Source organism: Jaculus jaculus, chromosome 10 (assembly GCF_020740685.1).
Source record: "Jaculus jaculus isolate mJacJac1 chromosome 10, mJacJac1.mat.Y.cur, whole genome shotgun sequence".
NCBI classification, from domain to species: Eukaryota; Metazoa; Chordata; class Mammalia; order Rodentia; family Dipodidae; genus Jaculus; species Jaculus jaculus.
Window position 1 is genome coordinate 113,134,681 of NC_059111.1, and position 25,460 is coordinate 113,160,140.

Here is a 25,460-nt window from a genome sequence, read left to right on the forward strand (position 1 = left end):
TCATTGTTGCTGGGACAAACATCCAACCAGATACAGTTTAAGGAGGAAAGGGTTTATTTCAGGATTATAAATTCCAGGGGAAAGCATCAATGGTAGATTAAGATGACTCATTTCCACAGATCTAAGCATAGAGACACCATCTAACAGACAGCAAACACCAAAAAGCTAACAAACACCAAACAGCCAGAGCTCCAGAAGTCTCTCCATACACCTTACGGCTAGACTTAAGATTCGCCCCAGTGACATACCTCTTCCCCAATAGGGTTCCAGCCACAGGAGACTCAAGATTCAAACCTAAGTCAATGTAGCCACACATTTAAATCACTACACTCACCGTCAGTAGTCTCTGACTTTCTTGCTCTGTCAAGAGGCCCTAGTGGAAAGGAATTTTCTCACACAGATTTCGCAGTGAGAGGTGGGGTCTGGTCCTTTCAGAGCCCTGAACCTCATGCCACTCCTGCATCACTGACACCATCTTTAGAACTAGGCTTGTGTACCTGCCAGGACCCTGCTTCCCATCCATAATCCCTGTGGCCACCTCACAAGGACAACCATCTTTCTTTCTATATGGGGCTCAGCACCACCCACTCTTTTCCTACCTCTCCACCTCCAGGACCCTCATTTTAACAACTATCTTTTTCTCCCATCTCCTTCAGCCAAGGCCCATCATTGTGGGTTCTACTTTCCCTCCACTGCTTTGAGATCAAGCTATCCATGAAACACCCAGCACAAAAGGTATGCTCGGCCTGAAAAACAATGCAACATGGTGATGGTCTCCTTTCCATTCAGGATCTCACCCCTAACTCTGCCCTGATCAGAACAGCCTCTCTCCTACTTCCACTTACTAGCCTGATACTCACTGAGAAGACTCTACCTCATCAGCAGAAATACTGGGCCACAATGATTGCCCCTGGTCCTGTATATTAGCTCCCCTGGGTACACAAGTCCTGTCATGACACCCTTTCCTCTTGGCCTCCATCAGTGACATGTTTCCTAGTCAACCAGCTCTTCTGAGTATAGGAAGTGACTCTCTGACCTTAAAATAAAAACTCCTCAAGTCCCTTCCCCTTGCCATCTATGAACTTTCTGTTTTAGAGGAAATTATCAAAGAAAGTCTATCAGCATATCCCCTTCCCACTCTGAGCCCATGACAAGCAGCCTCCTGCCTTTCGCCTCACCAGGCACCACCAGAACCCTGAAGCCTTCCTATAGCCAGGGAAATCCACAGCCTACCCACTCATGAGCTAAAACCTCAGCTTCCTATCTTACCCTCAAGCAGCCCTGCCTGACTTCCTGCTGCCCATACTCTAAGGTTGACTATCCCAAGTCTTCCCTCCCCCCGACAAGTCTATATCACCATTAGGGTTCCAGATTCGTCATTGTACTACAACTGAAAGAAGCACCAGTTCCTCACTGCCAGCTCACCATTTATCCCTGAGAGATCCATGAAATAACAACCCAGCAATTTCAACAACACCCTCCAGAGTACAATACACTGGGCATGCTCACAGTACTTTCTATTCAGTTTCAAAGAAAGAGAACTGCACTTTGAAGAAATGAACATGGACATCAAGCTAAACTGAGTCCAAGTGTACGCATCTTCAGAAATGGGAACATGAAACTAGTCAGGTTCAGAGGTGGATCCCCTGAACCCGCCATCAGAGAAAACACACACACCTTGAACAGGAGTCACCACAGTCCCCTTGAAGTGTGGGTTGATGTGGATGTTCTTGGGCTGCTGAGGAGTCACAGGAGGAGGTGTAAGCATCATCCTCGGGGTTTCGATCTGGGGGGGCATGTGTACTCCCTGAGGTGGAGAAGGGTGATGTGGATGCTGCAAGGGGAGCAGAGGCTGCAATTGCTGCTGCTGGAATAGGCTTCTGATTGGCTGCTGCTGAGGTGGTGGTGGTGGAGGAGGTGGCTGCGGCTGGGGCGGAGGGATTAACCTTGGTGAGTGAGCCTAAAAACAACCAGAACAAAAATATTCACAGAAATTAACATTTTGAAGGAAAGGAATGGTATATTGACTTTTCAGACACAAACTTACAGAAACCACTTGCACACCAAACTTGAACTTAGGATTAACAGACTACTCTGACTACTCACAAGAGGGCTTCCAGGTTTCTCAGTCCAAGGCAGGGAAGGAAGAAATGGTAGTCCCAAAATATCCAGCATGAATTTTGAAAAAGGCAATTTAGTCCAGTGCCCACAGCAAGCAAACTGACCAGCTGGGGACAAGAAAGAAGCTGTCCTCGGTGCCGAATAGGACCAGCCCTGCTTCTCCTCAAGGAGTCTCAGGCAGCCGAGAGCAGCTGAAGGAACGTGCCAGCAAGCAAAGGCAGAGAGCAAGCCAGGGCTAGAGAGCGCCGCTCTATGAGGCCGGAGAGGGATTCGCAGCAGGAGACAGCGTCCGAGGAATACACTTATATAGAGAGAAGCCCAAGGGAGTGACCTCCTGTATGCTCAACAGATAGGGAGGGAGGGAGGGAGGGAGGGAGAGAGGAAGGGATGAAGGGAGAAAGGGAGGGAGAGAGAGAGTATGGCCACAGGATGGAGGAAGAGGAGGAGGTCAGAAGCAAGAAAAGCACACGTGGCTAAGATGTCCATTTTCCTAACAGTTTCTGAGGAGGAAATCAACAGCACCAACTGAGACATCTGCAGCTCTGCCCAGCGGCCCTGTGGGAGGCGAGCACAGGAGACAGGCAGCAGTCCAAACTCCTGGCTATGCCACACAGTGGGTCATCCTTACTGAGCTCTTTACAAGACCAAATGGCCAGCAGGCAAATAGCTGCGGTCAGAACGGAGACCATCTGCCTCCATGAGTTCTGCTTTTAATCACTGGTCAAACTGGCCATGTCATTGCAGAGCAGTCAAACACCCAAACTCCAGCTAGCACTTTTCCCTGGGATGATGCCAAGCTGTGGAGGGCTTGAGTTTCAAGGAAAAGATACAAGGTCTCTGGTAGGAAGGTGATCACTCTTGGCAGCATGTCAGGTAGACATGGTAAAAAAGCAAAGGGAAGAAATAGCCCCAGTCCAATGAAAAGAAAGGAGAAATTCAGAGGAACAATAAGTAGACTTAAATTGTATATGGCTACCCATCCTCAGGAAGGACGAAAAGTATGGACCATTCAATATGTACACTGTACGCTCCTGGAAGCCAGGCTGCATTCTTCTCTGTATACACAAAGCAAGCACATCACTGACTGGCGCCACCCAACATCAACTATAGCGCATCTGAAAATGACAACCACAGGTGGTCACAGCATAGCAGCATGAAGACACACAATGAGACGTCCAAGGCAGTGGAGAAAAACCATGAAAAGGCGCAGGGCAGCACAGAAGGGCAGAGAAGGAAGAAAGGTCCAGACATTTACAGAGCAGGTCTCAGGAACCAAACAGCTGCGTGCACAGGAGTGGTCTTCTAGAGGCAAATTCTCAGCACCTCCTCCTCTCCTGAGGACTTGCGGGAGGACGCCTGAACCGCAGGTAGCAGTACTTCTACTTCAAGATCTTACCAACTTTTATCATGACGCTCAAAACATTGACAGAGGTTTCAAAAAAATAAAAATAAAATAAAAGCAAAAATTTAAAAACCTGATGGGGATTTAAAACCCTGAAGGAGATGGGGAACACACTATGGGTCTTAGGTTTCTTCCCAAATATGGACTTTCTAAGGCAAAAGCCATACAATTTACCTCAGGTTGACAAAGAATAGAATCACCACAATTCTTGTTTTTGCTTTAGGGTGTCCCAGAAGACAAGAAATTCACTTAAGTTGAAATTACATGCTTTCTTAAGTCATGAATAAATATTTGGAATACGATAAGAAAATTAAAGTGTCAGTGTTATTTAAGAAAATTCTACGGGCTGGAGGGATGGCTTAACAATTAAGATGTTTGCCTGCAAAGCCAAAGGACCCAGGTTCGATTCCCTAGGACCCACGTAAGCCAGATGAACAAGCGGGCACATACGTCTGGAGTTCTTTTGCAGTGGCTGAAGGCCCTGGCGCACTCTTACTTGCTCTGTGCCTGTGTCTCTCTAATAAATACAATTTTTAAAAAATGTAAAGAAAATACCTACAGTGAACTATATAAAATAAAGTTTTATAAAATAATCAACTACTGTCTAAATTCTGTATGTGAAAACTAGCTTTACAAAGCCATGCATTTCAGAAAAGAATGCACAAGAGGGCAGAGAAGGGTTTGGCTGCAGCCTGGTCATGGCTGGGGTGGGGTGGAGGGGTGGGGTCACATTAGCTCTTCCACCCGGAGTCACTGAGACGTAGGACTACTTGTGTCTACCCACCTACTGGGGGACTGAACTGCTTGGACTGTTCATGAAGTAGCATTACAGAAGCAGCAACTCTAGCCACCACCTCTACTGCTTTTCCCTTTGTTCAACCCAGAAGAGGCGAACATTAAGTGTGTGTCCCCCCACAAAAGCATACTGCCAGTGCTTTACAGTTACTAGGTGTTGGAATAAAACCATAGGTTACCACAACAGAAGGCTGTGTAGGCAGCAGGGCGGGCCTGGGATCTTTCATCCTTCCCCGCTCACTGTTCTCTCTTCTCTGGTCTCCCACTCCACGACACATCAGAGCGCCACCTCGCCTTCCTCCCCGCCGGGAACCGTAGCGCCCCTGCTTATGCTGTCGTTCTCTTTCTTCAAATTCAAGCAGTGCGGCCTTGGCTTCTGCTGAAAGCTCTATTTGAAAAGATGCACACGTGTTAGATAACTTCACACAGCCCAGACTAGACTCATCGGGATGGGACAGGACAGAATGTATGACAATGAAACTGGGCGTCAAGTTTAGCTTTTTACCAAGCAGAACAGACATGACACCACCAACCACTCACACCTATGAATGGTTTCTACTACACAAATGTTTCCCAGGCAATCATAGACAAGCACCATCTAGCTGTCACAAAGCACTGCCACCTGGGACACAGAGGAAGCTAAATAGCAGCAGCTGGCGTCACACTTGACCACCACCCTAGCCTGCTGAGTACTGCAAGCCCTGTGCCTTCACCCAGCTCTTCTCCAGTCCCACACACCTCGACCTCGATGAAGCCAGCCAGAATCCGTCACTAACATGCAATGGAAAACAAATTTCTAGGCATTCTGATTTGGCAAAGTTATCACCAGAGGTAAAATTACGAAAGGGGGTTGCTAAGGACTGGTAAGACACATACTACTACTTTACTCTCTCTCTGTGCACTGCAAACAAGTCTGACATCCAGCTGGATGCTGGTACCGTCTCAGACCAGAGCGAAGTCATGAAGGGCAAAGCGCAGGACTGCCAACACGCAGGAGTACTGGGTAGCCACCCACCCATGCTTCATGTGTGCAACCAACATGGCAAGGACCAAGAAGCTTCCAATGGCATACTGTTCTACACTCCTAAGGGGAAAACCCATTTACCCAAGCAGGGCTCCTTTACCAACTAATATTTAGCCAGGCTGTGGTAACTAAATACCTATTTTCTCAAGACACTGCAATATATGACAGGAAGCCTTTTCAGGATTTCTTTTCCAATGAGGGGTACATATTACATCAATGGAGTCTACTTGCTACCTTGGACCCTATCCTCCCAAATCCCTTAAAAATACAACTCATTCTCTTGCCATTGTTTCCCTGGTATTCCCTACCCTTCAAATGAATCTAGACCTCATTGGAAAGAAAATTTAATCTCCGTTTAACCAACACAGACTTTCATTCTATCTTGACTACATGATTGGTTCACAGACACATTCATGGGGTGAATCAGCAATTATTTTTCTAGTGGTTCTGAGTGTCAAGATTAATTTCACTATCCTCAGTAATAAAATGGTTTCAAATGACATCTTTAATCAGCAAGTAAAAATGCTTTCCTACAATTGAGACAAGCTGTCACAAAAGGTCACCAAAATATGACAGGATGGAAATTACATTTGTAACTTCCACTGAAATGTTAATTTCCCCTTAAGTGTTTTCTGAACTATGTCCAGATTCTAAAGTAAAGAGATGTAGCATAATGTAACGATGTTTTATTCTGCATTGTCCCTTTCTTAAATATTAAAAACATATTTGCATGCAAATAATTATACAGTAGGTAGAAATGAATAAGAACTTAGGAAATACACAATTTGGTGCAAAAAAAATCAAATGACAGTCACAAGAACAAGAGACTTTTAAAAGCTTGCAATGGTCACAGTATGAACAGTATTGTGGTTACTGGCACTAACAATTTCCAACTGTCACTAAATAAAAATGCGTATCCCACAGACCCATTGCCTTAAATGACATTAACTAAGGATGTTAGTCCAAGTGAAGAGTGTACAGGAAATGTGAACAGGTTCTTTAAGCTAAAGCAATAAAAATAATTTAACAAATTGTATGTGCCAGTGAGATTTAGCCTAACATAAAACTCAGAAGTATATTCACAGTAAATAAGCAGCCTGTCTAAAATTGCTACCTTTCACTTATAGCTCATGCTGCCTTCAAAGGCCACCTGAAATCAAGACTGCTTCCTAGGTCAAAAGGACCCAAAGCTTCAAACTTCAGATATCACCCTAAGGAAAATTGGTCAACAGCATCCCATCTATACAGCCAGCTGCTGACTTTCTACTTCATATGGAAAGAATGCTTCCTCTGCACACGTATGTTCTAGCAAACCTGCCCAGCTGGGTTCCTTGTGAAAATTACCACTTACATCTGTGACATCCTTTGCCTAAAAGGAACTCATGACTCTTAACAGGTGTCTATGGGAACATGAAAAAATCAGTACTCAAATCTTTTTCCGTAAGGCTTAACTGTCAGAACCCTACATGAGAAAAGGCTAACACATTAAGATAACGTAGGACAAAGTCTAAACTACTTTTAATTCAATCTGCTCTAGAAGCACAAATAAATGTGTTTAAGGTTAATTAACAGTCAAGACTGTCACATACATGAATTAGTGATTTTCATATTTAGGGGGTTCTTATGTGTTTCAATGAGAAAAAAGACTGAAAGTAATCAAGCTTAGCGATTACGGCACCTGCCTGTGTAGCCTAAGGACTCATGTTTGACTCTCCAAGTCCCATGTAAGCCAGATGCACAGTGATCCAAGTGCACATGAGCACAAGAGGCATACACACTTTGACTGCAGTAGCTGAAGACCCTAGTGTGTCAATTCTGTCTGTCTGTCTGTCTGTCTCTCTCTCTCTCTCTCTCTCTCTCTCTCACACACACACACACACAAACACAAACACAAACAAAAGGCCAGTCTGTTGAGCTTGCCTTAAAGGGGGGGAGGGGTGGAATGCAGGTTGAAAAGATGGCTCAGTGATTAAGGCACTTCCCTGTAAAGCCTAACAACCAGTTTCAGTTACCCAGTACCCACATAAAGCCAGATGCACAAAGTGAAACATGCATCTGGAGCTCCATTTTCAGTGACTAAAGGCCCGGGCCCATACAGGCATATGCACACACTCTCTTCCCCTTGCAAATAAATAACAAAAATTTTCCAAAAGAAAAGACAAGGGGAAAAGCAGAACATTGTTTGATCGTGTTTTAGTGCCAGTGTGTGTGTGCGTGCAAGTACACCAGTGCCTGTCTCCACTTCCCAGCACTGGGACTACACGTGCACACCACCAAAGGCTTTTGTAAAGGGGAAGAGGAATCTGGAATTGAACTCCCGTCCTCATGGTTGCAAAACAAACAGTTTTTTGCCTGAACTATCTTCTCAGCCCTGGCTCTTTTTTTAAAAAAAATAAAACGGTACAGGGAAGAGAAAGAAAGGGAGGAGAGTACTTAATAGGTTGGTATTGTATATGTAACTAGAATAATAGATTAACGGGGGTGAAAATGCCCAAAGTGAGGTCAGGGAAAGAGAATAAGTAAACGAAACATGGAGGGAGGGATAATCAAAATCTAAGAGGATACAAAAAAATCATATGGAATCCTCCGTTTCTGGACAATGGAACACTCAGGAGCCATAGATCGTTGTTAAAAAATTTTCAGTGCCAGGGATGGGATACCTCCACTGAGTTGTTGGCCAGGGAGGTCCCTGATGCCACCCAAACATTATAGCCCATTGCTGAGGCCCTTGGTTTCCCACCAGGAATTGATGGTAAGGCCCTATTGCTGAAGGCTCCACATACTTGGGCTGCAAGGCCACTGAGAAATTCTGCTGGAACTGAGCTGATAACCTCCTCTATGTAGACCAGCTGACAGAAAGCTGGAAGAAGCCATTCTACATGTAGTTCAATAGGAGAAAGAGATACCACCAGTGAAGATATTCAACAGTGGACACTGCAAGCCTTATAATTGGCCAGCCAGGCCAAATGAGCCAATGGGTGCAATACTGGCATGTCTGTCATGGTGAAAAACAACTGCCCTCCAATTGGACTGGAGGCCTGCTCCATGGGAGGAAATACATCCCTGATACTGAAAACTTAAAACAGAGGTAGTCATGAGCCCTATGGGTGTAACATCTGCTGATGTCTGGATAAATGTATATGCTATACATATCAAACTGCCCAGTAAGCTAAGCACTTCTCTTAATATTTAGACCCTTATATTAATGCTACTCTCACTTTGGGTAGAGAATCTTCTCTTTTCAGATGGCAGTGACCTTGGAACAACTCAGAAGGTATCATGGTGCTGGAAAGAAGTGAATGGAGTACTGAGTAACATCTCGATCACACCTTCCAAGGCTCAGGGTCTGATGCAGAAGAGGTAGCAGAAAGAATGTAAGAGCCAAAGGAAGAGTAGTACTCCTTACAATGTGCTCCTTCCAGACATAAAATGGCCTGGATATCCATGACCTCACAGTGCCTGACACTACCTACACAAGACCATCATAAGAGGGGGAAAAGATCATGACATCAAAGTAAAAGAGAGACTGATTGAGATGGGGAGGGGATATGATGGGAGAATGGAATTTCAAAGGGGAAAGTGGGGGGGAGGGTATTACCATGGGATATTTTTTACAATCATGGAAAATGTTAGTAAAAATTGAGAAAAAAAAATGGCCTCAACATTAATCAAGGCTATCACTAAGGGAAAAACGTTCTACTTATAATCAAACTGATAAAATTTATCCAAAAATAAGCATCACAGAAGACAATATATGTACTACAGTAGCAAAACATGTAAATCTCAGTGCCAAATGCAGGGAAATGGCCCTATACAATGCAGAAAGAGCAACGACTGCTACACAGATCCCAAGACTGCTGTTTCCATCTCCAGGCAGCCACAGTTAAGGCGTCAGGAGAGAGCATGCACATTCCCAGTCATGCAAGTTGGCCCCATCCCCTTCTGTTTCTTTAGGTCTTCTCCTGCCTTGGAGTTGCTTGTGTTACCAGGAGTTCACTTTCCAGAAGCCACCCTGTAACAGGAGAAAGAATGCTTTCCATACTGGGAATAAACCCTAGCTTTCAGGTCAATGGGAAACTTTGGTTTCCAAACATTTTCTTAAATTAGGACTCACAAATGTGGAGCAAAAAAAAAAGACACTTTTAACATCATTTTGATTTGTTCAAATACCTAGCAAAACTACCTCATTCTCCACAGATACATGTATCCTTTGCAATGTCTAAAAAGATAGTTATATATTCCAGTTGTTTATACTTTCACCTACTCCGCCTTCAGAACCTTAGAATTCCATGGGTGCCACTTGCTCACAACCAACCCATCTAGTCTTTTGTCTCTGGATAATATGGGTATAAAAAAGACTCCAAGCCAGGCGTGGTGGTGCATGCCTTTAATCCCAGCACTGGGGAGGCAAAGGTAGGAGGATCACTGAGTTCAAGGCCACCGTGAGACTACATAGTGAATTCTAGGTCAGCCTGGGCTAGAGTGAGACCCTACCTCAAAAAGCTAAAATCAAAGACTCAACGTTTCTCTTTGAAAAAGAAAAAACCGATACAATTCTCTAAATGAAGTATAAATGATTCTGAAAGAAAAGAAAGGAAGCAGAGGTCCTGAGCCGAGAAGGAGGGACTTGAGCAGGGTGGAGGTTCGGGAACAATGCTCACACTACAAGACAGAGTTAGGATTGAACAGGGCAGCAGGCATGGTAGAAAAGCAGCATGGGTCAGGGAACCACCAAGTCCACAGAGGTCATTCAGCCACTACAGTGAAAGGGTCCCTTTCTAGAGTTGGCTGTCAAGTAATTCAATGTCCTCAGACCTCCTAGCTACCCATGTGAGCTGTTACTATGCTTTTTACTTTAGGTTTTACAACTTACACGTAAAAGCCACTGCCAGACCACATGTCAGGCCCAGGAAGAGAGCAATGGTTCATCAGCCCCCACCCCCGCCAGTGCCCAGCCCAACTCAGGATGGCACCTCCACTGCCCAGCACTTGCCTCTCACGTGTTACCACACCCCCTCCCCCAGTACAGGGATCTCACCCATATCCCACCAGAGACCAGGATGTCTTTGGTTCAGTTTCTTTTGCTATGTGACCAAATGCTTCCTGTTTTAGGCCTTTGTTCCATCTCCTTTAACCCAAGGCCAACTTCAGGTACAATTCCTTAGAAACAGATTAAGTCTATCTCTGAGGAATATGGTTTTAAATCACCTGACAACTTCATGAAGACAACAGGTCAGGGCATCTTGAGTCAAGAGGTGAATACAGGCAAATAGTGAACCCCATCTAATATATCATGTCATGGAAGAACAGCTAGTGCCTTGGGGACTTAGTGTCGACTGGAAAATCTGCACTCACTCCTAAAGATAAACATGCTCCTGCTCATGGTCTTTAAAACAGACCCAGGTTTTCAAAGTAATAAAAGGAACTGGAGAGAGAGCTTAAGAGGTTGAGGCCCTTGCCAGCAAAGCCTAGGGACCCACATTCAACTCCACATTACCCACGTAAGCCAGATGCCCAAGGTGGCACATGCATCTGGAGCTCATTTGCAGTGGCTAGAGGCCCTGGTGTGTCTGTTCTCTTTCTCTCAAATAAGTAATAAAATATTAAAAGTAATAAAGGTATGGACTGAGGGTGTGGTTATAGCATACCTGAGACCTGGGGTTCCATCCTCAGCCCTCACAACAGTACCAAACTTTAATATTAAAGCTCCAATTTTAGTTATTTTGACGGTTTTTAAATCTAGACCAAGAAAAAAGAGCAGGTATAGCCCCATGTACTGTGACCCTTGTCCTTTCCTTTAAGAGACCACAGCCCATGTTCTGTACTTCCAAGTTCCAAACAGCAGCACCTAGAGCACATTGGAAACCCATCCTTTTGGGAGTATACTGCAAATTCTACATTTTAACAAAGTCCCTAGGGTGAGTCTGCCACTCTCTCTAATGTAAAATGCACTGCTAAGTGGGGAAGGACACAGGCTGCACAGAGGCCGCTCCCTGAGGTCAGCAGCACTGCGGTAGTCTGTAGCACTGAAGGAGCAAGGTTCAAAGAGCCAAGGTCCCTGTCCAGCGTCCCCACCCCACCATCTCAGGACCATCCAGGAACAGAGTGGCTCTAGGCCATAGACTCCAAATGAGCAACTACTGAAAAGAAACAATTTTCAATACTTTATAAATCTTTATTATTTTATTTTAGTGGGAGAGAGAATTGGCTGCCAGTGTCTCAACCACTGCAACTGGACTCCAGATACTTGTGCCACCTGGTGGGCATCTGTGAGATCTGGAAAGTCAAACATGGGCCCTTAGGCTTCACAGGCAAGTGGCTTAACCACTAAGCCATCTCTCTAGTCCCAAACTTCCATTATAGCTGACACTGTTAATCCAGATGGCCATCTGTCAGCTGGAGCACCCACCCCCCATAGACCACACCCCTCTGCGCAACAGCCAGTCACCCACAGCCGCGTTCTCTTCCTGTGTGATTGATCAATTGTCACAGTACCATGGAGGGATCTGAAATGGGAGTGAAGAAGGTTGGGGGGTGGGAGAAAAAAGTTACCCAAAGTTTCTGGAATGTTCCTTCTCTCTCTGGTTACATCTGAGAGTCTAATAATTGTTCCTTCTTTCCTTTCCGTTTTGAAACGTAGTCGCCCAGATTCTTCATCATCATCATCTTCTTCATCAGATTCTTCTTTTATATCCTTCTGGAGTTCAAGAGTTTCCATACCTCCCTACATGGTACACAGACAAGGCAAGCAGTGAGGAGTGAATCCATAACTCACATAAACTTAATTTTAAATAGTACTAAGACAGTTTAAACTGTTTAACGTAAGATGTAAGGACACTTTTAAGGTCTTTGCATAAGGTCAAAAGAAACACTAAGTTCACGAGAAGAAAAGTATTTTTTTCTTTTTCAAGGTAGGGTCTCACTCTGGCCCAGGCTGACCTGGAATTCACTATGTAGTCTCAGGGTGGCCTTGAACTCACGGCGATCCTCCTACCTCTGTCTCCGGAGTGCTGGGATTAAAGGCGTGCACCACCATGCCCGGCAAGAAAAAGTATTTTAATGTTAAAAATAAACTTACTGGGCTGCAGAAATGGCTCAGTGGTTAAGGCACTTGCCTAAAAACTCATGTTTGACTCTCCAGGTTCCACGTAAGTCAGATGCACAGTGACACAAGCGCACAACGCCGCACATGTGCACAAGAGGGCACACGTATCTGGATTCATTTGCAGCAAAGGCCCTGGCGCACCCATTCTCACACGCTCTCTCTGCCTCTTCCTCTCAAATAATATACAAACTTACTGTTCAAAAGAGCCAATTTCTTGCATGTCATTAATACGTGTCCTACACACTGCTGCTGTTTACACTCCAGAGAGCAGACACAAGTTCACATGCTGGAGCAAGACCACAGCACAGCTCATGTACAGCAACATAACCTCACTACGCATCATCTACATGGACGGTGGGGTTCAGGAGTTTATTAGTTAAAACCCACTTGGAAACTGAGGTGGCACATTCCTTCCAGCCACACAGACTCGAAGTCAAGCTGTCCCTGCCAGCTTTTGGGTCTGCTGCTGCTCCATTTTTCCTCTAACCAAGACCACCCTTCACCTCCCCACACCCCACACCTCACTCACTGTCTAGAGCTCATTCGCCACTTAGGGCTGAGATCTACAGAGAACAAAATCACTTTTCTTCCATCACTTAGTCACTTACCAGTATTTCTCACACTTTACCGCAAGCTATATAGTATTTTCTCCATAGACAGTCCATGTGAAGTGTCACATAAACTTCTGTGGACCTGGGTTACTTGCTGATTACAAGGTTCATTTAAACACTTTCTGTCAATATAAGAAAATACAGGGGTCGAGGATCTAGCTCAATGTTAAGAGTGTACTGCCAGCCTAGAAAGTACAAGGCCCTGGGCTCAGTCTCCAGCACCAAATTAGAACTTAGATGGGCAAAGTAAAATGAAGACTGTGAACTGTAGCCTCACTTTCAGTCTAATGACTGTGGACTTGGCATATTCTGAGGTTCAATGTGCTGGAAAATTCTGAGCACCACAATCTATGTTCTTGTTGATTTGAAACTATTATTTTTGTACTACTCAACCTGAACTCAGTGATGCCTGAAATGAGCTTAAAGACACCCATACCACAAAACATCTGCACTCCACCTCTACATGCTCTAGGAGCTGCTGTATATCTACACTAGTGAAGTCCCATTAAAAAGCAGGTTCTAGGGCTGAAGAGATGGCTTACCAGTTAAGGCTCTTGCCTACACAGCCAAAGGACACAGGTTCAATTCCCCAGGATCCACATAAGCCAGTTACACAAAATGGCACAGGCATCTGGAGTTTTGTTTGAAGTGGCTGGAGGCCTTGGTGCACCCATTCTCTCCCTACCTCTCCTCCCCTGCACACACACATAAACAAATACTTCAAAAAGAAAAGCAGGCTCTGGGAGCTGGGAAGACAGCTCTGTCGGTAAGCAGCTGCTTTGTGCGAACACTAGACTTTGGCTCCCCAGTGGGGTCTCCTATTTTCTACACTCTCCAAGGAGTTGAGACTGGCCGCACAGCAGACCCTGGGGATCCACTTGTCTCCATCCCCAGGACTACACTTACAAGTGCAGGATACCAAGCCCGGCATTTTAAAAGTAAGCTCCGGGTCAAACTCAGTCCTAGCAAGCACTTTACTGATTAATCTATTTTGCTAACCCTACAGTAGTCATTTTAAACCCAGTTATCAATTATAATTACAGCTCAAACACTTCCCAAATAAGTTCAATGTAAAACACAATAGTCCTAAAATGTACATTATCTATTTTTCATAAAAATTACCAAAACAGAATTCTATAGGACAGGAGGAGTTTGTTTCCTTAAAACAAAATGACAAAACCAATATGGTAGGGCATGCCTTTATACCCAGCTCTGGTAGGCTGAGGTAGGAGCACTGACGCCAGCCTGGTTTACAGAATGAGCTCCAGATCAACCTGGGCCGCGTAAGACCCTATTTTAAAAACACTTTTAAAAAATAACATGGTATAGCAGGGCATGGTGGCACACGCCTTTAATCCCAGTACTAGGGAGGCAAAAGTAGGAGGATCACCATGAGTTCAAGGCCACCCTGAGGCTCCATAGTGTATTCCAGGTCAGCCTGGGCTAGAGTGAGACCCTACCTCGACAAAACCAAAAAAAAAAAAAAAAAAAAGGTGTATGTGTATGTGTGTGTGTGTGTGTGTATGTGTGTGTGTGTGTGTGTGTGTGTATGAATTTTAAAAATAAACAAACTATCATCATCATCCTTGTCAGACTTCACAGTGTCAACCTTCAGTACACTGGAAGCCTTTGAATACACCACCTCAGTAATTCCAACTTCATCTTCTTCCTCACCACCAAGATTCCTCCTCTGGTTCCTTCAACCATTTAAATGACTCTGCTTTGACATGAATCTCTGGCAAGTTCTTCTGAGATGAATTTCTTCAAGACCAATGACGAGCTCTTTCTAGAAAAGGCCTGTGTCACACATCTATCTGCAAAACGTGTGCAGTCGTGGAGATGAGCTGAGCTGGGTGCTTTGCTACCACACTCCAAACCATGAAGAAGGGACCGCTGAGCTTTTTGTTGTGACAAAACTTTAGGAAATGATGTCTTTCTTTAGAATAGATTATTTTTTCATTTGCAAACAGAGAGAGACAGAAGAGAGAATGGGCATACAAGGGCCTCTAGCCACTGCAAACGAACTCCAAATCCACGTGCCACTTTGTGCATCTGCCTTTACAAATGTACTAAGGAATCGAACCTAGATCATTAAGCTTTGCAGGCAACCACCATAACCACTGAATCATCCTTCCAGCCCCCAGCATCTATATTTCTTCATTTGCTCTCTAATCTTATCATTAAAGAGAACAACCAGGCTGGAGAGATGGCTTAGCGGTTAAGCACTTGCCTGTGAAGCCTAAGGACCCCGGTTCGAGGCTCGGTTCCCCAGGTCCCACGTTAGCCAGATGCACAAGGGGGCGCACGCGTCTGGAGTTCGTTTGCAGAGGCTGGAAGCCCTGGCGCGCCCATTCTCTCTCTCTCCCTCTATCTGTCTTTCTCTCTGTGTCTGTCGCTCTCAAATAAATAAAGAAATAAAAATTAAAAAAAAAAAAAAAAGAGAACTTCCGTCAGTACAAGAGGGCCATGCCTTTTATATTTAGTCTTTCTGCTTTGGCAACAATTTCTTTGTTGGATTAGTCAATGATGTCCTCTTTCTTTTTCTTAACAAAATCTAACAGGATATTAAGAGGTTCTAGGTTCTTCCACCATTCCTTCTAAAACGTCCCTGAGGGTCAGAATCTTTTGCATAGTCACTGGTTTCATCTGCTCTGCACCTCTGAGCTCCCTCAGTTGTGTATCATGGCCCAACTACCACCCGACTCTTCCTCCACAGCATGCGTAGGAGGACTGATCTCATTCGGTGGTGAAGGTGGTAGTGCCTCACTGCTGGGGATACTGTGCGATTTTCCTTGCCTTGGCCCATTCTCTTTTCCTGTACCACTGTCACTGTTCTCAGGTGGATTTTTGAGAATGAATGTACAGAGTTTATGATGTGTGTCAAGCATGCCTCGGTAACAACAAGCTTTATAAGAAATGCCTACTTTTGGGCTGGAGAGATGGCTTAGCGGTTAAGCGCTTGCCTGTGACGCCTAAGGACCCCGGTTCGAGGCTCGGTTCCCCAGGTCCCACGTTAGCCAGATGCACAAGGGGGCGCACGCGTCTGGAGTTCGTTTGCAGAGGCTGGAAGCCCTGGCGCGCCCATTCTCTCTCTCTCCCTCTATCTGTCTTTCTCTCTGTGTCTGTTGCTCTCAAATAAATAAATTAAAAAAAAAATTTAAAAAAAAAAAAGAAATGCCTACTTTTGCTTCTTTGTGGTGACAAGCAGATCTGTTTCAGAATTCTCACACTTAGGAATATACACATACATACACACACACACACACACACACACACACACACACACACATTTTTAATGAATCCATCCAACATGTCTTGCACCTAATTCACTTCATGAAATCCACTGACAATGTAACAGTCATTCTTAACATCAAACTGGGTCTATACTCTAAGATTATGTCTCTGTGAGGCTCTCGTGTGGGAGAGAAGTACGTGCTCTAGGGGTGACATGAGGCTCTAGTGGGAAATAAGCCCATACTGTAGAGCACAAGGATGCTGGGTAATTTGAGTGAATTTTACATTACACCCTGAGCCTTATGTGGCCCTAACTTTGACAACGAAATGTATGACAAGAAATTCCTCACCAACTACTAAGTCTCTTCACCAGTCCACAACACTCCCCAGTAGGCAAGTACTCTCTCTCTGTCAAGCACTTCCCACATGTGTGCGATCCAATTTCATATTTTTTATGGTTCAGCAATATTTGTGTCCCAGCACTTGGCCATCTATCAGTAAAGACAAGCTGATAATTGAATTTAAGGAGCACAAGAGCCTGGAGATGATTACTAATATTGTTACAGATATATAGCAATATAAAATACCATAAGAAAACAACTAGGTACGTGTTTAAAAGACCTTGGACTAATTTTCTAAAAGCACTTTAAATCCTATGTCCCATGAAGAACATAAGCAAACATATCAGCACAACAGCAAACACTGCCCTTCTGAGGAACAATTTCTCAAACTGTATCTTTATAGAGCTATGGGTACCAGGTCCACACACACCCACCCACCCCACCGTGAGGTGTCATCACTCTACTGCCCAAACTACAAACATCTTTTCTGAAGAAGCCTTTATTTACTAAGACGTAAGCACAGCCAAGCCTGAGCTCAATACTCTCAGGCTCTAATGATGAAGCCCTCTGTAAAGTCCTTAAGCCACAAATGACGACAATTCACCAAGTATTCACAGCACTGCCCTCAAATGGAAGCACACACACTAAATGAAGACACAAACAGGTAAGAATGCTCTGCTTCCACAGCCCATCTCCACTCGGACTCCATAGGGCTTCATGCTCTGAAAACTCTAAGCTTTACACAAACGCAGAGATCACACTGTCCTGCATGAATGTCATTAGGTGCTTATTTCAAAATACAAATCTCTTGATGCTGTATCCCTTAGGACAGATGAGTGATCTTACAGTAGGGCCCCTTTCTTCCCTGATGGTTCAACTTAATAAAAATACACTACCTACCAAAGCCATCCTTCTGAAATAATGATCAGCACAATCTTTGCCTACTGATTATAGATAACAAATTATGTGTGACATTTTCTAAACTAACCCCCAATCTCTTTATTCAGGTTTAGACAGCTCTCAGTTGCAAAAAGGATGAATGGACACAGGCCATCAATCACTCTGGAATATTAGCACCTTAAAGATGTCTTTAGCAGGTCAATAATCTTTTCACCTTAGAAGGACTTTATCAGATCTGGTCTAAAGCCTGGATAAAAGCTCTGCATTAAGTACTTCTAACAATTGACAGTGCATTGCCACCACACAAAGCTGTTTTCTTCCTTAGGATGCAATCCTCAAGGTCATGATTCTGTGCAGCTTTCCAGAATGACAAAGGAGCAATACCTCTGGCCAAACAAGCTGTCAACACAAACTTTGTCATAGCTCAGATAAAGAAACTGGCAGACAGTGATAATAAGGTCTAATTTCTCTCCCTCCCAAGGGAGGTAGAGAGATTTCCAATCAGCCAAGAAACCTATGTGCAGGAAGCCTTGTTATTTTGGGCCTTACAAAGAAGAGAAGACTCACTGTAAATTCATCTAAGGGCTCATTGATCTCGATGTCCAGCACTTCATCACTATACAGCTGCTCCTCTTCTGGCTCTTCCCCATATTCTACCTGGTCTTCTGTCAGCTCTGCTTCATGGCCTTCATACTGGCCTTCCTCCGGGTACTCCTGGCTGTATAATTCCTGCCCCTCTGGTTTGTGGTAGGCTAGCTCGTCTTCTCCTTGTTCATACTCAGACTCTTGTTCTCCAGACTGGTCGTTAGTGTGATCAGACAACTCAAATGATGTGACCAGGCCAGAGGTGGCATTCAGACTACGGGTGACATCCTGAGAGCTGGAGGACAAAAACACAAAAGAAAACACTGAGAGTGTAGTTCTAAACTAAATTATCACATCAATGACTTGTTTAAAAATTAAAATAGCTGGGGTGTGGTGGTGCATGCCTTTAATCCCAGCACTTGGGAGGCTGAAGTAAGAGACTGTCACGAGTTCAAGGCCACCCTGAGACTACATAGTGAATTCCAGGTCAGCCTGAGCTAGAGTGAGACCCTACCTCAAAAAAACCCCATAAATAAATAAATAAACTATCAGCTGAAGAGATGGTTTAGTCGTTGAGGCACTTGCCTGCAAAGTCTAAGACCTACATTCTACTCCCCAGAAACCATGTATGTGGCCCCTCCGCATTCTCTCTAACAAATAAATAAAAATAAAGTATTCTTTTTAACCTTTTAAAAAATTTAAACTACTGCAGGCAAAATTATTTCAGTTATTGATAAATGCACTTTTACTTTAACAGTGAGTGAAAACAGAGGTGCATAGGCCACATGGGGGCAGTGCCACTGACCCAGGAAGCAGACAGCACCTAGAGGCCCTCGTTAGTTAGAGAGATGTTTTCTGCCTGAAAGAATAAAATCAAAATGGCAGCTGTGGTGCACGCCTTTAATCCCAGCACTCAGGAAACAGAGGCCGGAGGATAGCCTTGAGTTCGAGGCCACCCAGAGACTAAAGAGTGAAGTCCAGGTCAGCCTGGGCTGAGGAGGAAGCAGGTCTAACTGTTCCAAGTCCAAAACGAAATGTAAGCACCTTACTTCTCATGCTAATTTATAGAGTCAAACAGATAGAATGTGTTTGCTTGGCCAATTAATAAGATCATTATTCTATAATCAGAAAATGCAATGCCAGGCGTGGTGGTGCACGCCTTTAATCCCAGCACTCAGGAGGCAGAAGAGGCAGAGTTTAGGAGGATCACCTTGAATTCAAGGTCACCCTGAGACTACATAGTCAATTCCAAGTCAGCCTAAGCTAAACTGAGACCCTACCTCGAAAAAACAAAATAAATAAATAAATCAGAAAAAAATGCAAAATAAATAAATAAAAGCCAGGTGTGGTGGTGCATGCTTAATCCCAGCACTCAGGGGGTAGGGTTGCTATGAGTCTGAGACCACCCTGAGACTACATAATTGAAGAAAATACTGGAATTTTAAGAACAATTTATTTTTATATCTATAATGCAAATTAAAAGCTCCTGTTTAATAGCTGGCTGTGGTGGCGCACGCCTTTAATCCTAGCACTCGGGAGGCAGAGGTAGGAGGATCGCCCTGAGTTCGAGGCCACCCTGAGACTCCATAGTGAATTCTAGGTCAGCCTGGGCTAGAGTGAGACCTTACCTCAAAAAACCCCCCCCAAAAAAATAAATAAATAAAAATCTCCTGTTTAAGAAAAATTAAATATTAAAAAAATCTATATGAGCCATGTGTGGTGGCACATGCCTTTAATCACTGCACTCGGGAGGCAGAGAGATAGTAAGATCACTGTGAGGTTGAGGCCACCCTGAGACTATATAGTGAATTCCAGGTCAGCCTTGGCCAGAGTGAGATCCTACCTCAGGGGGAAAAAATGTACACGAAAAATGTCCAAACAAAACATATGCTTCTCACAGATATTAAAAAAAAAAAAAAAAAAAAAAAAAAAAAAACAGGGCTGGAGAGATGGCTTAGCAGTTAAGGCACTTGCCTGCAAAGCCAAAGGACCCAGGTTCAACTTCCCAGTACCCACAAAAACAAGGTGGCAGATCCATCTGGAGTTTGTTTGCAGTCACCAGAGGCCCTAGCATGCTCATTCTCTCTCTCTCTCAAATAAGTAACACTATTTTTAAAAATGCAAAAACAGTTTTTTAAAATACAACTGGCGCACCAACGCTCAGGAGACAGCAGGAGTTCCAGACCAGCCTGGGCTACATAGTGAGTTCCAAACCACCTTGTCCTACAAAGTGAGATTCCATCTCCACAGCTGAGTAAAATAACATAGGGTTTTAAAAACACAAGAACAATACCCCATCTGGTTGAGGAACTTCAGAGTGTACCTTTAGTCTTGTTAAAAAAAAAAAATTCTGCTATAAATCTGTGGTTTAGTACTATATAACTTACCTGTTAATGACATTTGTAATCCAAATGTACATACTGTTCTGGTGTTTGCCCCATAAAAATAGAAACAATTTTTATACTTGAGTACTTCTAAACCTCTCTCTCCAAAATTGAGCTGGAGAGATGGCTAGGCAGTTCGATTCCCCAGTACCCACGTAAAGAAAGATACAGAGTGACATATGCACCCAGAGTTTGTTTGCAGTGTCTCTCCTCTCTCCTTTCTCCCCACCCTCCTTCCCTCTCTCTGCTTACAAATAAATTAAAAAATTGTGTGAAGTTCTCCAATTGCTGCATACTTTGACAAGGAAAATCTATTTTTGTCTTCCAATCTGCATTTATGACCCAAGTCAGGTAAATATACCTGGTTTACTCCTTTAACATTTTCATGCAGTCTGCTATGCACTGTGGTTTCAGATGTGCACTAATTTGTACAATGGTTTAGTCCCAAGTATGCCCTAAGCAGAACAAATTGTGTTTTTTTTCTATATAGTTGCTTGCCTTAATAAATATGTAATATCCACTTAAGAACATTTCTATTTTGTATATTTGTAAACTACAAAGTAAAAAATGAACATTTTGCAGAATTTGTATTTTGAAATACTCAAGGTAAGAAATAAGTTTTAAATATTTTATCTGAAAAAAAAATTGTGTGAAATGAAAAGAAAGGCCACAGCCACCTACACTGGGAGTCTGAAGGCGCTGTGCTCTAAGATAAACCACGTCAGCACCACGTTCCCGTGAGCGGCACCGTGCTCCAACACAGAACACACCCACACTGAGCACTCACAGGCAGCACCGAAACAATTAATGCAGGACCTGCAGTGGCTTTAGGCCACTATGTATACATCCATCCATATGGCTCCCACATCAGAGTGTACAACACCCCCTTCAGAATGCAATTATATGCTAAAAATATAATACCACATTATGCAATTATGCTTCATTATAACTACAAAGTATAAACAGTTCCCATCAATTTGAATAAGGATCCATTTTAATGAGTTAATACTCAGTACCTGAAATTTTCCTCGTCTTCATTATCACTCTGTAGAAGATCATCATTCAGCTCTTCATCCGACAAATCTGACTGATTCTAATTAAAATAAGAAATTTAATTAATGTGTGTCACTTCCATAAAAGACTTGTTACCCAAGTGCAAAATTACACAGACTGGCTTGTTTCTAACCTCCTGCCATGCAAGTGCTTGCCATGCAGAAGACCTGCCTCCTGTGGCATCACAGCAGGGAGTGCAGAGGTCCGTGCATGGCGCACTGCCGACAGCCCACAGTCACCTTTCCACACCACAGGCAAGAAAGGCTGGACGCAGCAAGCATGACCCAATTTATTCTAACACAAAAAGCTAAGAATTCCTGAGGGGTATTCAAAACAAATGATTCCTTTTTAACATAAATATATAAATAAGAATATTATCCTTAAAATCAAACAAAGTTTAATAATGCTAGTATCCAAAAACCTGAGCATTTTGTAAAGTTATTTATTTGCAAGCTGAGAGAGATAGAAGAGATGTCGAGAAAACAGACACACCAGGGCCTCCAGCCACTGCAAACACACACCCGATACACGAGCCACGCTGTGCCTCTGGCGTTACATGGATACTAGGGGGTCAAGCCCAGTCTTCAGGCTTTGCAGGCAAATGCCCTGAACGGCTGAGTCATCTCTCCAGCCTGACTTCCTGGCTTTATTCACTGCAACAGACAATGAAGCAGGTTTGTCCATGCAGGCCTGGCTTTTCCTATTACATAGCATCCATTTCCTGAGAGAAATGCCCAGTGTGGGTGGGTGTACAGCACCTAACAGAAACTTCATTACCCATGTAACGCCAAATGTACAGAGCGGCACACGTGTCTGGCATTCATTTGCAATAGCAGAAGGTATGCTCATTCTCATTCTTGCCCTCTCAAATAAATAATTTTACACATTATTAACAAATAGGAAATCCTTAAAAACTAGCAATTGAGGGAGAGTCAAACTTCAAGGGGACTGCCTTAAAAATCTATTCAAAAGTCAACAGTGCCAGGCGTGGTGACATACACATTTAATCTCAGGATCTGGGAGGCTCGGGTAGTAGGATCACTGTGAGTTCCAGGCCAGCCTGAGACTAATTCCAGGTCAGCCTGGGCTACAGCAAGACCCTACCTTAAAAAAATCAAAAAGAAAAGTCAACAACATTAGTAATCTGTCACACAAAAAGGAGCATGTATGCTGTGAGAGGCCACGTTTTACTCCTTTCTAAACTCTCACTTCCGAACCTACTGAGCAAGACACAGAAGACAATGAGCAAAAGGCCCGCTTCCCTGGGAAAGCTCTAGTTCTCAAAGAACACGCAGAGCCAGCAGGCTGCAAACCCCAGTGGACAGAACTGCTTCTCACAAAAGCTGGCTGTACTCGGCTCAAATGGTCTATGGGAAAGCAGAAAAGAAGGAAGACAGAGTGGTGGTGGGTGCATGTGAAATCCTTCCTATGTTTCAAAACAGGTATGTCATTTCTCCCATGGAAAAAGCAGACAGAAAAGAATGGTTCTCTCCAGTTCCAAGAAGAAGGGATTTTTTTCATCAGTCAGCACAGCAGGAGTTTAGCCATGGAGATAAAGTGGTCAACCCAGACATTCTTCAACTCTATACCTATGACAGAAACTCACGTGGCCCACACACTAGTTAATGTGGAAGTGAAACTCAGAGACTGAAGAGGACTACCAACACCAGTCCACCTCCTCCTCAATCGCACTCAAGTCTGAAAAGCACTAACTTGCTCACAGCACTTGGCATCTTAGCCATGGATTTGAAACTGGGCTCTAGTAACCTCCGTTCTCAACACAGATGAACTTGTCCCCACCAGCTGACATATCAGCCTTCCTCTGTGCAGGGCTCTGCATCAGGCTCTGCCATGAGGGACTAGGTGTCTCTGCAGACAAAAAAAGCATACTTTGGGGCATGCCATCAGCTCCAAGGGGAAGGCAGAGTCAAGCAGCCAACACATCTGCCAAGGGTGACATCAAGGTTGCAAAGATGGCTTAGCAGTTAAGGCACTTGCCTATGAAGCCTAAGGACCAATGTTTGACTATCCAGATCCCACATACGCCAGACACACAAAGGTGGGGCAAGCACAAGGTTGCACATGCCCACTAGGTGACACAAGTGTCTGGAGTTCAACTGCAGTGGCTGAGGCCTAACATGCCAATTCTCTCTCTCTCTCTTAAAAAAAAGAAAAAGGAAGAAATAGTAAAAGTAAAAGCAATACAGTCACAAATAAACACCTACAGAAAGACCAAGTCTCACTAGAAATCAAATAAATACAAATTATATCAGTCATAAATTATGAAATTTGCTCACACTGAGGACAATTCCTTTTGAAAAACAGCCTCAGAACCATGGCACTGAAAGATTAGATATGCTAAGCACCCCTGTTACTAAGAGCAAAAGCCCTGCAAGCTGAAGAGCCCGGAAATGCTCACACCCTTACAGCAGACATCCCTCCCATATGGAAACTTCCAAATGCCTACCAAGATGTACACATGGACAGCATCGTAATATCTGAGACTTCTTCACCAGATTCAAGAGGTAGAGTGGGGAAAGATGAAGAAAAAGCTCCTAACAGAAAATTGCCAAGGTTGAATGAGACACCCATGTGGATAAATCATCCCACCCTGTCTTCTCACATACGTGCTTGAAATTTTCCACTAAAAGGCTGGGGAGATGGCTCAAAGGTTCAAGGCAAAGTCTTGCTAAGCTTGCTGGCCTACGATCTATTCCCAGTACCCATATAAAGCCAGATGCACAATAGTGCACATGTGTCTGACATCCACTTATGGTGGCAAGAGATCATGGCATGCCCATACATACACATACATGCAAATAAATAAATAAATAAATAGTTTTTTTTTGTTTTGTTTTTCGAGGTAGAGTCTCACTCTGGTCCAGGCTGACCTGGAATTAACTATGTAGTCTCAGGGTGTCCTCAAACTCACGGCAATCCTCCTACCTCTGGCTCCTGAGTACTGGGATTAAAGGTGTGCGCCACCATGCCTGGCATAAATGGACTTTTTAAGTAAGCCATAAGTTTTACAAATAAGCATAAGGAAGATCAACGAACGTCTTTATACTATTAGTGACATTTTTTTTTTAAGTTCACTCTCTTTTTATTATGATTTTTGAGACGGAGAGAGAGACAGAGAATGGGGGCACCAGGACTTTCAGTCTACTATGAAAAAACTCCGGCACGCGTCCCCTTGTGGCACATGTGCAGCACTGCAAGCTTATGTCCCTGCATATGGACACATGGGACCTGGAGATAGGAATACGAGTGCTTGGGCTCCACACTGCTGAGCGATCTGTCTGCTGAAAAGTTCACTTTCAGCTCTTGCTTTGTATTTTTACTTTTTGTTTGATGCAAATTCATAGAAGGTATATATAGTTATGCAGATAGGAAAAATAATTGCTTCAAAGTTTCTACTTAATCAAAAAGGTTTAAAAACATACTGAGAAACTCAATTCCTATTTACAGGAACACGCTGTATTTCAGCATGCTCATCTAAGTTCATCAGTGACTACTTCCACGGGAATTCTGAAACAAGTATGTTTGCAAAACATCAGACTTCTACATGTTGCAGTCCTTTAAAGGAAAAGGTAAGTTTTATGTGACAGCTATCCCAAATCTAATCTGCTCGAATATCATGGACATACTAAAACTAAAATATTTGCTTCAAAGGATTTATGGCTTAAGCTGTAATTACCAGAAAATGTACTAACACAGTCCATCCCATGCAAGGTTGAGGCATAGCTCAATAGCAGAGTGCATGCTTGGCATCTGTAAAGTTCTGAGTTCAATCTCCAGCAATAAACAAAGCAAAATCACAGCTCAATTTACAGAACTTTAACCCACATTCAACTTTGCAATAACATCCCATGCTTAAGAAATGGTAGTGTATTCCTGTAGTTTAA

General features: G+C 43.7%; 1 protein-coding gene across 3 annotated transcripts in view; it reads right to left on the reverse strand.

Annotated features, from left to right (window-relative positions):
- Rbm33 (RNA binding motif protein 33) overlaps positions 1–25,460 on the reverse strand; it is a 101,787-nt gene that overhangs the window by 52,191 nt on the left and 24,136 nt on the right. For all 3 annotated transcript variants that reach the window (XM_045160118.1, XM_045160117.1, XM_045160116.1), the window contains exons 4-8: positions 21,519–21,595; positions 18,101–18,413; positions 11,895–12,066; positions 4,498–4,706; positions 1,678–1,960 (exon numbers count right to left, since the gene is read on the reverse strand). In XM_045160118.1, coding sequence (XP_045016053.1) covers positions 1,678–1,960; positions 4,498–4,706; positions 11,895–12,066; positions 18,101–18,413; positions 21,519–21,595 — 1,054 coding nt within the window. The remainder of the gene's footprint in view (positions 1–1,677; positions 1,961–4,497; positions 4,707–11,894; positions 12,067–18,100; positions 18,414–21,518; positions 21,596–25,460) is intronic.